Genomic DNA, 17250 nt, shown 5'->3' on the forward strand with positions numbered 1-17250 from the left:
CTCTCCCATATTTGCAATTGCCAGCAATCCCCTGCAATGAAGGAATCTCAACTAAAACATCCCAGACAGATGGCCACCCAACCTCTGCTTAAAAACCTCCAAGGAAGCAGAGTCCATCACCTTCCAAGGCAGTCCTTTCCGCTGTCAAACTTGAGAGCTCTGGCATCTGCTGGAGCTAAACCAATAAAGGCCCTTAACTTGCGTTGGATCTTACCTATTTTGTATCTCCTATTGTGAGGGTGCACCACTGCCACTCAACCTCAGATGTTGTTGGACTTTTATGATCAGGGATGATGAGAATTGGAGTCCCAATAGCATCTAGAGTCGTGAAATAGATACTAAGCAGGCCCCTACTTAGGCCACCTTGGATGGCCATCTTTCAGGGATTTTTAAATTATGATTCCTGTACTGTAGCGGCTTGGACTAGATGACCCTTTGGGTCCCATCCCCCAGCAGTTTGGGGAATCTGAATTGCAAAAGTCCATCTCCAGCTCACCCTTCATTACACCAGTGACCAACACAGTAGAACCCTTTCCAACAGAACAAGGTGAAATGGAGTGGCAGTGGCATTTGATGTTGCTGCTGGTCCATTTCCCCTCAAATTAGCATTCAGGCATGGGTGAGCTTAGGGTTGCTCTGGGTGTTTGTAATTCTTGTGCTGTACCTTTCTTTTTCCCGCAGGCTGGAGAGCATGTTCGGAAACTGTGTCAGGTTGCGTTTCTCTCCAGTGCTGTAAAGTACATCTATATTACAGCCCTTGGGCAACATCTCTTCCTACCTGAAAAATGTGTCTTCCCTGATCTCACACAATAGAGTAATTGCATACTGAAGTAGTGGATGAACAGTGATGCAGCCCTGGGGCTTTTTGCCCCCTTCCTTCCTGTGAATATGGCAGAGTGACTGTGGGTGGAGGAAGGACCATCTGTTCACCTGGGTTGTGCTGGGTGCTCATTCAGAAGGTGGGGCTACAGCTCAGGGACAGGACACTTGCCTTGCATGCAGAAGGGGCCAGCTTGGTTCTCCAGCATCTCTAGTTAAAGGATCAGGGAACAGGAGAGGCACAATCTTCTTTCTGCCAGAGGCCCCAAAGAGCTGATGGCAACCAACACGGACAATACTGGACTTGGCAGACAAATCATCTCACCTTCTGCAAGGCATCTCATGGTGCAAATGGAACAGTTCTGTTTCATGGTTCTATGATTGGACTAATGTGTAGAGGCAGTGGTGCACAGCATTGGGAAGTCAGGTCAGCAGTGCAGGACCCCCCCCCCCAATACTGGCCATTTCTGCCCTCGCAGACACAGAAGAAAGGGTTCCCAGTGTTGTGACGCCTCATCTTTTGGGGGATGCTGCTGAGAATTTGGCTTGGGAAGAGGAACTGCCCTCAAGGCTGGCCTCAGATGCCCCTGCTAATGCAGAAACGCTGGTGCAAGGGGAAACCCTCTGGCCTTCTCTGACTGGTGAACAACATACAGCTTTTGAATTCAGAATCTCAGTTAATAGGTTGTTCAGGTTAGTTCTGGCAGATTCCTGCCCATGTGGAAATTGTGGGCAATGAGACAGATGGCAGATCAGGCTGCTGAGGAAGCATTGGGACATAAGGATATTGGCAGTGGAAGTCAGAAGGAGTGGGCAGCAAAGACAGTGAGAAAGACAGGTCTCTCAAGCAACAGGATAGATTTTCATATTTTCAATCTGCAAGGGCAACTGAAACATGTCAGTCTGTTTAGCATGTTTACCGGACTCTGTGCTCCTCAGAATAGTTTGTTTAAGGTCAGGAGGATTGACACAGAATCTCTGCACTGTGTGCACTGCACTGAAAATGTAGCATTAAATTTAATTAATTAATTAAAACTGTTATGCTGCTTGAGTCTAAAAAAGTCCAGTGCTGAAATCACATTTGGGCTCTGCAGCTATGGTCTTACTCTAAAGGGTCAAGAAGACATTAAGACATTTAGGAATGGCTGCAGAATTAGGTCAAGCAAATAGTGAGGACCCAAAGCCTGCTTGATGGATCAGCCAGCTGTGAAAGTTAGATGACAGGAACCTGGAAATGTGTGCTTCTGCTGTAACCAAATCATTTCCTAAGAGTAGCTGGCCTCCATAAGATCCGCCAGTAAATTTGTAACAAATTTGGAGTAGTTCAACAATATTTCTGTTTGTTAGAAACAGTTATTTCTTGGGGGTTGGGGAGTCTTCAGGCAGAGTGCTCTGCTCCCTGTTTTCAGAGGCATTGGGCAAAAGGAAGTACACTTTTCATCTACTCGTTGTCAGCATGAAAGGGAGATTGCACTGCAAGAAATGTCTGTGATTGTACAAGTAGATGCCTCTCTTTCTCACTTTATGAAAGTAAGCACGTGAGCCCATGGCAGGTGGTCAGCATATACAGTAAATAAATGAATGAATACAGAATATTAAGCAGGTGCTGTAGAGAACCCCGGGGGGAGGGGGGGTTGGCCATTGTCGCCAAATTCACACCATGCATCCAAAGTGCTATGAAACCACTTTAAACAATCATGGCTTCCCCCAAAGAATCCTGGGGACCATCGTTTGTTAAGGTTGGTAAAAGGAGATGCCAATGCCCCACCCCCACCCCCACCCCCAGAGCTATAATCCTGGGATAGTTTAACAGCCAGTTTCTTTTACCAGGAAACTCTGAGAATTGTAGCTCTGGGAGAGGAATAGGGAAAGAGTATATGTTATTGCGGCCCCCTTCTTTTGCACTGTTGGGAAGGAGGAAAATGAACAAAGGAAGTTTGTGGATCTCTGGATTGCCGAGTCTTTCCGTGTGTAATCAACGGGTCACTCTCCATCTCTTTTCTCCAGATCACCTTTTTCATGCTCTTGTCGGCCGTCTGTGTGATGCTCAACTTGGCAGGTTCCATCCTCTCCTGCCAGAATGCTCAGCTGGTCAATTCCTTGGAAGGATGTCAACTGGTGAGTAATGAAAAAACACATTATATTCTCTTTTGAAACAAATACTGATTTGAAAACCTATAAAATAAAAATTACAGCAAAATATATATATATATATATATATATATATATATATATATATATATATATATATATATATATAAACTGCTAAATCTGGCGATCATTTATTGGGAGTGATTGTCAAAACCTAAAAGTGAGCTCCTCCCAGGGGTCTATTATCAATGCCACCACAGACCTTTCATAGCAGCTACCTGGGTTGCTTCTAAGGAAAATATCCATGCAAGGATGGCTATTGGTGGACTGAGGAGATTCTATTCATTCAGTGCAATTCTGCAGCCACACAATGCATACAAAAATGGCACAGTCTTTCCTCTCTCATAATGACACACAAAAATGTAGGGGAATTTGTATGAATTTTGAAGGATGGCTGTGCTTTGATCTGCATATTAATTCTCAAAGGGGCAAATTAGGTATGTTCATCTTTGAATGTGAACTGAAGAAAATCAGGCAAACTTCAAGACAACTGATCCAATAAATTCCAAAACTTGATAATAGAGAAAGGACACCAAGGAATAGCCAGTGACCCCAGATAGGCAACAACGACCGAGAATCATATCACTGGAAAGAATCTGGAAAGTCTAGAGCATCCAGTGACCCTTCAGATATTGTGGCCTACGACTCCCATCATTCCTGACATTGGCCATGCTGACTGGGTCTGATGGGAGCTGGAGTCCAATAAGAGCTAGAGGCCATGTTGGCTACTGCTGATCTAGTGCAGGATCTGCAATGCTGGGGTCAGCTAGTACAGCATCCTTGAAAGATGGCTATCGAGCTTTCCTTCCACTGTCAAGTGGTTCTTTCTTTATTGAAGTCTTGTCAAGTGTTTAGGTGAAATCTGCTCCCTTGTACTTCCCATGCATTAGTTGCCCTCTGGAGCAAAAGGGAACTACTGTGCTTCAGCTTATATGCATCAACCCTTCAAATAGTTGAAGAGAACCATCATCTCTCTCTTGGACCTTCTCTTCTCCAGGCTTAATATACCCAATTCTTCCATGTGTTCTTCATAGGACTTGGTTTCCAGGTGGGGGTGAGAGCTGAATTTCATGTACTGATGTGAACTCTGCAGTATGCTATGACTGCAGGCTTTTGGTAGTTCAGATTTCTGTATAGTCCGGTTTTCAAATTTAATCTCTTATTGTGGGGAGGGGAGACCAGGGAAGCTACATATTTATCATTCCAGTGGCAAATGAGACACTCAGCCGTGGGTGAAAACATGCAGATGCTTAAAGAGATGTTGCAAACAGGATTGCAGTTTAATCAGGGGTCTGCTTGGTCTTTAAATTTAATGAGATGAATAAATTGGTAGGATGAAGCCGTCGGAAGTGCAATCCAGCGGGGGAAACTCTGAAGAGGAAATAATGCTGATGAAATTGCAAAATAAATCAAGACAATTGTGTTATGGGCTTCTTTTCTGAACCTAGAGTGGTAAAAATTAGCTTTGGAGGGCAGTTTTATTGATTCTGACTCAACAATGGCAACCCAAAATACAATTAATGCCTTCTGATAGTTGCAAATGGGAAATTAGGGATATTAAACCCCAGGAAATATTAGTTGCTTTGCACTATAAAATCTGGTTATCCCTTTTCCATTTCCCTCTATTTATAATTTTAATTAAAAGAGGACCCCCTTACAGCATTTCCTCTCTTGCATCTGTCTTCTTGCTTTTTATGCCAACAAGCATATTTGTTCTCCTGGAGACTTGATATCACCCCACAAATGGAGATTGTGCTACCCATTAAGATGCACAGCATTCACTCAGGGCAATCAGGTCTGTGTTTATTTAAGACAATCTAGTAGTGTGAATGCAGCTTTTAAAGATCTAGTAATCCAAACTGAGAGATAGAAGGACTGCCTAATATTTTTCTGCACATTTTGCATTTCAGTTGGACGATTTTGTTACTCTTGTTCATGCAGCTGTTCTTAAAAGGATTCAGGAGATAAATGGCAATGGTTTTTCCCATTCCTAGACTGGCATGTGTAACAGAGGCTTGGTTGGATGAAGCAGATGGGCCTGTTCTTGCCACTGCTTGTCCACCAGGTTTCTCTTATGCAAAGCAACCCAGGTCATATAGGCAGGGGGTGTGTGCAGTGATTTTAGGAAGTCATTAGCTTGCACCAGGCATCCTATTGGGAAGACCCAGTTTTCTGTGTGCATGTTCTGGAAGTTGGGCATAGGGGCAGTACAGGATTCCTTTTCGTGTACTTGGACAACAGCCCGGATTGGAAGATTGGAATGAAGTCAGGAAAAGCTGCACTGGCAAATAGACAATTGAAAAAATATATATACACAAATAAAGCTGTACCTGATGGATGAGAGGATATATGATTTCTGACATGATTGAGAATCACATAGCCAGGGACAGAGAACTTTAAGGCGTTAAGATCAGAATGTGGAAGTTTAACGTTTGAAGTTTAATGATGCAGCAACTCCCAAGTTGTTAAGTTGTTACTATTCACAATAATTTCCCATGGTTAAATTGTTGAGCATACTGTTTGCAATATTGCAATGTAAATGAACTGAATTCCACAGATATAAGTCATTTGGTGATCAATCAGCTTTCCCGGAGACCACACAAATCCAGCGGCGGAGCTTCATTTTCCAGCACCGAGGGTGGGGAGCAGGCGGGGGCGGGGCTGGCACACGTCCCGGGGTGGGGTGCACTGCTCAAAGGGGTGGGGAACGCATACTGGGGGCATGGTGCGCCACCTGCAGGGGCGGAGCACGTGTTCTGGGGCAGAGTGTGCCGCCCGCGGGGGCGTGGCGCACGTTCTGGGGGTGGGGCCTGCTGCCTGCGGGGGTGGCGCCCAGCGTGGGCAGGGGACAGCCGCGATGGAACCCCACTGGGATCGTGCCAGTGGGGGTGTTGCGCTCCCATCGCCCCCCTTCCTCTGCCCCTGCACAAATCCCCCCTTTGGGCCCTAGAAAGGGGGTTGCTAGACATCCATTTAGCCTCCTCTCTCGCTCATAATGAAGAGATTCTGCAAACAGATCCAGCATATGTTATCCCAAATTGTCTCAAGTCATTATAAATACAAAAAAATTATAAATAATGACTTGAACATAATGTTTTTTCTCTTCAACGCTGAGGTTATAAACCTGTAATTTTCTCTTTTTTTTGAGTAGACGAGTTGGAATCTCTTTCATTATCTCCACAAAAATTTGGAGAGTGCCAGCCGTGCCATGCTCTGGGACCCAGCGTCCTGCCGCTTGCACCTTGATGCAAGCTGGCAATCTCGGACGGTCTGCGGGTTCCGAGACAGTCCTCCCCCACCCTGGGGAGTCTGCCAGGGCTAATTACCCCCATATCAACCCTGAATTACCAACACAGCTGAGGGCTTCCTGTTTCCGGCAGTGAGTCAGCCATTTCTCACTGCCAGAAACAGGAAGCCTCTGCCATTTTCACCCTCCTCTGAGTTTGCCCATCAAAACAAAAAAACAAAATATGGTGTTTTACAATTAAGGGGAAGGACCAAGCCAAACCAAGGAAACTTGATGCAGCTGTGTTTGTAGTCTTGCAGAGTGGTAGTGCCAAGGACTGCCTCTCTCTCTCTCCCTCTCTCCCTCTCTCACGTCTCTGGCTCTCTGCTGGCAGGGGGAGGCTGCTAAGGGGTAACACTCGACCACGCTTTGGAGGAGCACCCTAAAAGTTGGCTCCAGCAGGGCTGCAAGCCACTGTGGCTGCCAGAGCTGGTGACTTTGGACCGGGTCTGTTAGTTAGCTGGCAAGCAGGTAGCCTTGCCCCGGATGCCAAGGAGCCAGACACCAGTCCTGGATGTTGGAGTAGGTGGCCCATTGGCGTGATCTAGCAGGCTCTTCTTGTGTTCTAGGGACCTCTGCATACCAGGCATTTATACAGCCACTGAGCTAGGGATGGTCCTCATAAGCTGCTGTCTGAGACTCTGGAGACTGAACTGGGAACTACCTGAGGCTGGGAGCCTGTTCCTTTCAAGTACAGGAAGAAATCAGGGTGCACAACGCCAGCCTCTGCATGGTGGTGCCATCAGGCCTCTGGAATATTATGGACCTAGTCCTCTTCCTTTGCCTGCCATCACCCCTGACCATTGGCAATGCTGGCAGGGAAGGATGAGAGCTGCAATCGAAAACATCCAGAGTGCTCCAAGTTGGGGAAGGCTGCCTTCCTTTGTATAGCAGCAGATAGGTAGATTCACCTTTAAGCGCAAACCGAATCTAATTCCTTCCCCATCCCTACCCCCACTCTGAATATTGGAATCCTATACAAAATGAAAATGCTTGAAATTTCCCTTCTTCATCTTTTCCCCTCATCCTGTCCCTCACTCTTTGCCCCTGCCTTTTGCCTCACCTCCTTTACACTTAAAAATATTTCTGTTTCTGCATGTGAATATTCAGTTTTTAAGGAAAGAAAGAATTTTTAAAGCTTTCTTGCCTTTCTAGTCTCATCCAGTATACTTTTGTCCCCACCCCTTTCTCTGAAATTATTCCTGCCAGCATCTCCTCTCCTTTCCACTCAGTGGGTACCAACGACTCTGATTTATGAGAGACTCTGTAGGTGAGGACGAGCGCTACTAAATTAATTTGCAAATGAGCTCTAGTTTACTTTATGACTTAGTTCAATCTTCAAATTATATTTCTCTCTCCCTTTATTCTGTGAAGGATGGAGAACTTAATATCCTTTTGACAGTATGTATTATTTATTTATTCCCTTCATATGACACATTTAATCGCCCAGAGCTTTCAGTTTCCAAGATAACGTGGCGATATGAGTGAATAATATCAATTTCTTTGACATACAGTGGTACCTCGGTTTACAAACTTAATCCATTCCGGAAGTCTGTTCTTAAACCGAAACCATTCTTAAACTGAGGCGCACTTTCCCTAATGAGGCCTCCCGCCGCCATTGCCCTTCCACCATTCGGCTTCCGTTCTTAGACTGAGGTACAGTTCTCAAACCGGGACACTACTTCTAGTTTTGCAGAGTTTGTAAACCAAATCATTCTTAAACCAGACTGTTCTTAAACCAAGGTACCACTGTATTTAAATTGTTGCCAAAGATGGTGGTCCTCTTTCACATTGTATAAGAGGGGAAACATTCCATAGAGTGTGTTATCTAGTACAAATGACTTAATAATATCCGGTTGTGCTGGTTTCCTCACATATATTTGGCTTTTTATGTGTTTCATACAAACCACAAAATCCTGCCCCCCTCCCCATAGCTGGATGTCCTGCTGTCATCAAAGAATTAAAAGCACAAGAGAAATTTCCTCAGTTTTTTGGTGTGTTGTAGATTTTTCTCTTCTACCTTCTCCCCCTTTCTTAGCTCTTTTGTTTTCAGGACTTCTTAAATTCACAAATTAAATGGAAAGGACAGCTTTTTTTGAACAAAACACCCCTGCCTGCTTCTCAGACTAGGTTTTGGAGATTTATTTTGTCTTAGTGATAAAATAAATTTGGTTGGTCATGAAGGAGCAGCAAATTTAGAAACCCCTCAAGCAGTCAGGTTTGATGTGTAAACTCTAAACATGCAACTCCAAAAGAGAGGCCTTTTAACCTCTGGCCTCCAAAACCACACCCTGAGCACAGCTTCCGGCAGTGAAGGACGACCAGGGGCTGCTTATTCCTGAGTAGACCCTTTGTATAGGAAGGTAAGAAGAACCTGCTGGATCAGGTTAATGGCCCGCCTAGTCTAGCATCCTGTTCTGACAGTGGCCAACCAGATGCTTCAGTGGGAAACCCCCAAGCAGCACCCGAGCAGCACAAGAGCCCTCTCCCTTCCTGCAGTTTCCAGCAAATGGTATTCAGAAGCATTGCTGCTTCCCACTGTGAAGGCAGAGATAGCCACCCTGGCTTGCAGCCATTGATCGCCGCCTCCTCCTCCATTCCAGGCCTCTTTTAAAGCCATCCAAGTTGGTGGCCATCACTGCCTCCTGTGGAAGGGAGTTCCATAGTTTATGTGATGGACCAGATGACCCCCCAGGGTGGTTTCCAATGCTACTGTTCTACAATTTTATGAAATATGCAGCAAGGAGCAGTGAGGAGAGATATTTAATACAGGAGATCTTTGGTTGACTGAGGGTGCTAGAGGTTATGGGCAAGGTTATATCAAGAAATAAGAACTGAATGATAGGTTGGTACAAGGCTCTGGAGAGTTTTGGAGGCTCTCCTGCCATTGGGACTGGAGTGCTGATTCGACTGGTATTTTTCTTTGGATGTACATGTTTTTGGTTTTGAATACCAGGGGATTTCTTCCCCCATGCATCAAAGTAAAGTCAGAAGGTGGCCACCTGGGGAAATGCCACATTCTCCAGCCCCACACAGAACCCACCATTGGTTCGCATGAGAAGGGAACCTCTGTCCCTTAGAAATGCTGGAGGGAGGGGGCTTCTGCACTCCCCCTGTTGTTCCTCTGCTTTGAGACCTCATTTGAGAAGAGCAGCGGATTATAATTCCTGAAATAAATACATATTTATGCCCAGAAGTCCAAAAAGAGGTATCATATTTTAAAGGATTATGATAGCTATTTCTCTCTCCCCGCCCCCCTTGGTATTTGACAACTATCAGTTAATTAAGACTAATGCTGCCGCTGTGTGGGAGGCTGGAATAATTTTATAGATTGCAATGTGAACCACAAAGTCTATGTCATGCTTGGCCAAGATACTACAGCAGGTCAGAGCCAGAGCGAAGAATAGAACAGAGGGATCCCCTGTCACCTCTTTCCTGCCCTCACCAGCTCTGTAAATAGCTCAGACGACACCCCAAGCTACCAGTGAGCAAACACTAGGAGTACACAACAGGAGCAAAAAGTCCTGTCAACAACAGGAGCAAAAAGTTGGGATGCTGTAAATTTCTAAATTTCTGCCAGTTGCACTTCCAAAATGTAAAGGTAGGGTTGTAAGGAGCTGAAGGCTGAGCAATTAATCTTGCTCCCTTTTGGTCTTCCAGGCACCTAGTCAATGGCCCACCCATTTGCATTGTCATTGTGTCCTGTTCCTTTACGCATTTTGTACACGCTTCCCCACATAAAGTATTTACTTTTTACATGAAATATGCACTTTCCACTGTTGTGTAATGCATTTTGTATGTTCCTTATCGTAGAAGCATTGACTTACAGAACTGGAAAGGATCCCAAGGGTCATCTAGTCCAACCCCATTGGGGTCATTCCATGAAAATGAGGAATTTTTTTTAATTTTTTTTTTAAAAAAATAATAATTTTTTTACATGTTAAGTTTGTGTACACATATCAAATTGTTTTGGCAACAAAACAAATTATTCCCAGAATGCTTCATTCCAAGATGGCCACCACCTGAATATAGCACATGTTGCAAATGAATTTGTTTTTGAAGTTAGACATACATTAAAGGTAAGATAAAATCTATTCAAACCATGTAAACAATTATTGTAATATGTATACTGAAAGCTTAAAATGTCATCTTTTGATTGCAAATAATCTATATTGCTCCAATTACATTTTTCATTGGTATTGATTGATTCTAATTATTGATGATGAAGCTGTAACGTGAGTTACCAAAACAAGTTATTTTTAGAATATCTTCCTGAATTGGAGCTTCAGAATTAAACTTTTCTGCATTTTCCTTCTAGGCAATAGATGCAATGTAATCATGTAAACATTATAATTTTATGTTACAGTTTGTGCCCTACAAACACTATCAACATGTGTAACGCGAGTTACCGCAATTATGGTAACTCACGTTACAGTGCTCAAATTTTGCATTCTAATTGCTCTTTTTGGAAAATTACTTTTTGGAAAATTACACCTGTGTGGCACAGGATGAAATTCAAAGTGCTCACTGGAAACAAAACCAAGTAAGCTTGTTTACTTGTTCAATGTGGTATAGTGGGAAGCAACACCCATTGGTTCTTGCATTTGACAATTCTGATCATTCAAAGGAGACAGTGGTATGTTACATAGATTTCATTTACAGCAGATTCGTAAAGAAGTTGACATAATTAATGTATGGTCTGATGGACCAAGCTCACAATTTAAGAACAAATATGTTGTGGCTGCAATTGCTGCTCTTGAAGAAAAGAAAATAAGGTGGAACTACTTTGCTACATCGCATGGCAAAGGCCCAGTTGATGGCACAGGAGGGACCATTAAGCGTCAAGTTTGGAATGCAGTGAGAGCAAGAAAGCAAATAGTTTTCAACAGTGGCGTAGCAAGCCTCTGCGCTGCTGGGGGCGGCGGCGGTGCAGAGGCACCCCCCTGGGGGGAGGGGCACGACGCGTGCATCGTGACGTCATCGTGACGTCACGGCGCACATGGATGCAGAAAGGGGGAATTTCCCCCTTTCCGCGGCTTTTTTTGGTGGGAGTGGGCCAGCGAGGAGGGGGTGACAAGCGTGACACCCCCCCTCGCTGGCCCACCCACCCCCCGCCGAAAAAAACGGCGGAAAGGGGAAAAGGAGAAGCAGAGCAGGTACTTGAATGCGCCTGCTCTGCTTCCTTTCCCCCCCCTCCCAGCGGTTTTTTTTTGGCGGGGGTGGGCCAGCGAGGAGGGGGTGTCATGCCAGTGACAATCGTGACACCCCCTCCTCGCTGGCCCACCCTCCGCCAAAAAATAGCTGCTGGGAAGGGGGGAAAGGCGACATGCTCTTGTTCGGGGCCCGCCCGGCAGGGTGGGGTGGGAAGGGCCAGCCAAAGTGTCACCCCCTCACCTGGAACTAGGGGCGGCCCGCCCCCCGTCCCCCCTTGCTACGCCCCTGGTTTTCAGTGCCACTCAGTTTGTCACCACAGCAACTAAAGTCTCTGTGGTGAAAATAGTGATCACACCAGGCCAAATCGTTAAAAGAAACGCTACGCTGAATACAATGAATATTTTCAAAAGTGCGCAGACAGTGAAGGCCATATCAAAGATGCACCATATTAAGATTCTGGAACACAAACCTATTTGCTCCATACTTTCTAAAAATAGTGATGCAGTAACTAAGCAGACCTATGAAGTGGGAGTTCTACCTTCATTTAGTTCTAACCTTCCTACTGTTGCAAGTTCAACAGTTCCTGCTGATATTAAGCTTGGATCTTGGGTAGAAGTGAGTTATGAGGGAAATGTTTTTTCCAGGAACTGTGAAAGACATTAAAATTGTTGAAGAGCAGCAGGAGTACAAAGTTAGTGCTATGAAAAAAACTGGAAATTTCTGGACATGGCCTATGCCTGCTGATGAAATATTTTACATCCGATCTAAAGTCATTGGCGTAATTTCCCCACCTACTATGGTTAATTCAAGAGGCTATTATAGATTCTAAACTGTCTCTAACATTCATGTTTAAATAAATATTTGTCAAAATTTCCTAAGTGACAAGAAAATAATTATTTACCTTCATAAAATTCCAATGTATGAAATTATTATTTGAAAAGTAACGCGAGTTACCATATTATGTAACGTGAGTTACCATGAGAAAAGTTATTCAATTAATAACCATTGAAATTTGAAATGCCTGACCACTATGCTATGAAAGGCAAGATTTCTGTAATACTATTGCCTAAAAAGTTTTTTTCTAAATTCCTCATAAGAGGAGGAAAAAGAAAAAACGTGGGTACATAAAATTAGGCTGTCCAATTCATGTAACGCGAGTTACCACACAAAAATAATTTTTATTTTTAATATTTTGAAATTAATATGAAAAAGGTAATAGGTTTTTAAAATAACCAGGTATGTATTATATGCACAATTATTTTATTCAAGATTGCTTCTCATTTACTATGTTTAGATATTACTTAATTGTAGTAATCATAAGTCAAATGTAACGCGAGTTACCATGGAATGACCCATTGGATGTGTCAGATTGGGATGCTCTCTGTGCAACAAATTTAGCCCCTGCTCATTGATAAGCAGGAGATCTGCCTTTCCGTGGTTTTGGAAATGAATCTTTCATCTCCAGTCCTTCCTGGAGATGAACCTGGGACATTTTGCATGGAAAGCAGGTGCTCTGCTCCTTAGCAAGGAAATCCAGGTAACTACCAACTTCACCTCAATACCAGGAAAGGTCCTAGAACAGATAATTCAACAATTTGTCTGTAAGCACTTAGAAAAGGATGCTTTGATTAATAAGACCCAGCATGGGTTTCTCAAAAACAAGTCATACCAGACAAACCTCATTTCTTTTTTTGATGGAGTTACAAGCTTGGTGGATCAGAGGAATGCTATAGACATAGTGTATATTGATTTCAGTAAGGCTTTTGATAAAATCCCCCATGATATTTTCATGAGGAAGCTGTTAAAATGTGGGTTGAATGAGGTAACTGTTAGGTGTATTTATAGCTGGCTGGCTGGCTGAACCCAAAGAGTGCTCATTAATGGTTCCTCATCACCCTGGAAAAAGTGACAAGTGGGGTGCCGCCGCAGGGTTCTGTCCTGGACCCGTTGTTGTTCAGTGTCTTTATAAATGACTTGAATGGATGGGATGCTCATCCAATTGGCGGATGACACCAAACTGGGAGGGGTAGCTAATGCCACAGAAGATGGAAATCAGATTCAAGATGACCTTAAAAAATTGGAGAACTGAGCCAAAACTAACAAAATGAATTCCATTGGTGCAAATGTCAGGTTTTACACTTAGGCAGGAAGAACCAGCTGCACAAATATAAGATGGGGAACATCTGACTTGCAGTAGTACATGTGAAAAGGACATAGGGGTCTTAGTGGACCACAAGCTGAACATGAGTCCACATTGTGATGCAGCAGCAAACAAGCTAATGCTATTCTTTTTTTTTTTATTTATAAGAATTTATTGGCGTTTTTCTATAACAAACATATACCCACACCCACACCTACAATTAAACAAATGCAAAACAGATAAAACAAATACAAACAATGTCAAGCTTTCTTATTGCATCTTTCTAGAGAAAAAAAAATTTCTAATTCCATATCTTGACTTTTGACTTCCCCTGCCTTTTCACCTTCGAGTTTGTATCCTTGATCTATTTTATAACCATTTCTCCTACAAAAAAAAAATTAACTTCAATTGTATAATTACATTCAATTATATCTTCAACATTTACTAAAAATGCATCATCATAATAATACCTCACCATTTAATCTTCTAAATCCATAAACTTAATCCACTTAAATTCACTTTGCTTATACTCCACCTCATATATCTTCGCAAATCATTCGCATCTAATCTATCTCTTCTATCCTTAAGGTTGCTGCTAGTAACGTAAAAACTTGAAATATCTCCTTTCATGTTCAAATAAAAAATATAACAAAGAGTTGTTGACAGTATTCACCCTCCGATTTCAATTTACCATATCAGGCTGCTTAAAGTTTTACTTAATGCTTCACCCCACACCCCCTCTGTCCATTATTCTTCTCCTGATGGCATCAGCACTGAACTTCCATATCTCTTCCCTCTCCAAGCGTCCACAGATCCAGGCACAGTCCAAACCTCTCCTTGCCGCGAGTTCAGAGGTGTCCCTCTCATCATCTCTCAGCTTCTTCGGTTCTTTGTAACATTCCTTTTCTTCTTGTAAATACCTTAGTTCTCTGTCCCTGGCCCCCGAGCTCACACCTCGGGGACTGGATATACGAAATCTTAACGTCGCCTTGGGGCTGCCACCCCCAAAAGGCGAATTTCTTCTCCGAAGTAGCTCATTCATTTCACTCCATCTTTGCATCCATCCTCTCAGCTCTTTGGCAAGGCTTTCTTCCAAAGTATCAAAAGTTTTGTAAGCCTCCTCTGTGGGCAATTGGTTCCATTTCAGACCCCCACACAAGACTTTGACTTTTCTATAAAGCAGTTCCACCTTCAAGGCAGTGAGTCTCTGTTCGTCCGTTAGTCCAGAGTTCAGTGCCAGTTCAAGGACGAAACCCAGCATACTGGCAGAGGAGGAGGAAGCGGGTGTCATATTTCTACTCCCCTCTTTGTTCATCGCCATTTTCCTGAACTGGAGCGCAAATACCGCAACTTTAAAAGGAGATATTTTCCTCTAGTTAACTTCCCAAAAGAAAAGTTTGCCAGTCTCCTGTGTCAATTTTAAATACATTGTAACCAGTTCTGTAGCAGCAATCACTCAAATTGGTTAGATTCTTGAGCTCGAAGGGAGGGAGGGCAGGCTGCCATTCTCCTTCCCCCCGGATCGTTCCAAAAGCACGATTTCTAATCAAATTCTTTACTCACGACCACCGGGTTCTTTTAGCTCCATTCTTCACAGGTAGAACTTGGACGCTCACCGCGGGCTCTGTCGCCGCATTTGCATCCCGGTTGGGGCATGTCCCCGAAGCCCGGCTCCGTTTGCCCTTCACCCCCACTCCCCCTTTACAGGGGGGGCAAGGGAAGGGTTCAGAGCCTCCGCGGGCGCAGCCGGGGAGCCCAGGGTGCGGGACGCTCTTCCCGCACCCCAACCGGAGCCGCGCGCTGCGGTAGCGCGGCTCCTAACCCCCGGGATGGACAAGGCGCTTCGGACCCGAAGCAGCCTTCGACCACCCGGCGATGGCGTCGCCGCCGGAAGTCCAAGCTAATGCTATTCTAGGCTGCATCCACAGAGATCTAGTGTCCAGATCAAAGGAAGTGATAGTCCCACTCTATTCTGCCTTGGTCAGACCACACTTGGAGTATTGTGCCCATTTCTGAGCTCCACAATTTAAGAAGGATGTTGACAAGCTAGAACGTGTGCAAAGGAGGGAGACCAAGATGATCAAGGGTCTGGAAACCACGCCTTATGAGGAGCGGTTGAAGGAGCTTGGGTATGCTTAGCCTGGAAAAAAGGAGACCGAGAGGAGATACAATAATATCCATCTTCATATATCTGAAGGGCTGCCACATGGAAGAGGGAACAAGCTTGTCTTCTCCTGCTCTGGGGGGAGGACCCAAAACAATGGCTTCAAGTTACAAGAGAGGAGATTCTGGCTAAACATTTGGAAGAACTTTCTGGCAGTAAGAGCTGTTCGATAGTGGAACAGTCTCCCTCAGGAAGTTGTCGACTCAACTTCTTTGGAAGTTTTAAAGCGGAGGTTGGATGGCCATCTGTCATGGATGTTTTAGCTGAGATTCCTTCATTGCAGGGGGTTGGACTAGATGACCCTTGGGGTCCCTTCCAACTCTACAGTTCTATGATTCCCATCTGCCCTACCTTCTCAATGATGAGAATGAGCCCTGCATGGGCACTGTGTGTTTGTGTGTGTAGATTATGCCTTAAAAACTGTCAAGTGAAAAATCTGATGAACCTATCCAAGCGCAATCCCTTCTCCATGCAGCTTTTTCAAGTAGAAGCCACAAAAATAAAACGAGCCAAGCCAATAAGCTCAATCTCATTTTGTTGTTCTCAAATGTTGGCAGGAGCTGTGGTCTCAATGCACAAAAAATAAGTGCCCATCTTTACTTGACATATTTCTGTCAGGGTTATTCATTTTTGCAAGGGCTGGTGAGGGAGAAATGAGCCTTCATAAAGCTGATAAGTATTTCCAAAGGGTTCCTGCCAACTGAAATACTTGTGGGTGTTTTTCAAATAATAAGAGTAAATGTTCCTTGTGATAAATAGGAATGCAAGGTCCATTTCTACAAACAGGGAGTTGTATGGGATGGGATTCATTCATTTCAGACCAAGAATATGGCTAACAAGAGCATTTTTTGAAGCTTACAGCCGTGCATCATTTTGCATGCCCAGGTGATTCCTGCTCTTCCCCCTCAGTTGAGGCATGCATTGATTTTAATGTACACTCTGCTGCTAAAGGTGTTGTAGATGTCTAAGTAACCCCTGCATTTGACAGGACTTGTTCAAAGTTCAAACTTAATTCAATCTTTTTGTTTTTTTTATAAAAAATATTGTTTTTATATAATTTTATACATTTTAACTTTAAACATTTCAAAACATTAAAATTTCTTTCTTTCTTTCTTTCTTTCTTTCTTTCTTTCTTTCTTTCTTTCTTTCTTTCTTTTTTGAAATGTTCTTTCAAACCTTCGGACCTCCCTCCCTCCCTCCATGGGTTCCATATTCAGAGAAAAATATTCTGCATCTTTTACTGTTATCTATCTGTTATAAATCCATAGTTACCAAAGTTCATTTCACATTACAAGTGTCATTGTATCCCTGCCAGTGATTTTAACTGTTTACAGTGGTCTTTTAAATATATTAAAATTTTATTCCAGTCTTTTAGAAATACTTGATCTTCCTGGTCTCTGATCTTTCCTGTTAGTCTCGCCATCTCTGCATATTCCATCAATTTAGTCTGCCATTCTTCTCTGGTCGGCACGTCTCCTTCCTTCCATCTCTGGGCCATCATTGCGTACATGAAAAGCCTTTTGTCTTCTTTTGGTA

General features: G+C 43.7%; 1 protein-coding gene across 1 annotated transcript in view; it reads left to right on the forward strand.

Annotated features, from left to right (window-relative positions):
• Nucleotides 1-17250, forward strand: part of FAM189A1 (family with sequence similarity 189 member A1) — a 179028-nt gene that overhangs the window by 116620 nt on the left and 45158 nt on the right. The window contains exon 3 of the mRNA XM_033167057.1: nucleotides 2827-2937. Within this exon, the coding sequence (XP_033022948.1) occupies nucleotides 2827-2937 (111 nt within the window). The remainder of the gene's footprint in view (nucleotides 1-2826; nucleotides 2938-17250) is intronic.

This window comes from Lacerta agilis, chromosome 13 (assembly GCF_009819535.1).
Source record: "Lacerta agilis isolate rLacAgi1 chromosome 13, rLacAgi1.pri, whole genome shotgun sequence".
Taxonomy (NCBI): domain Eukaryota; kingdom Metazoa; phylum Chordata; class Lepidosauria; order Squamata; family Lacertidae; genus Lacerta; species Lacerta agilis.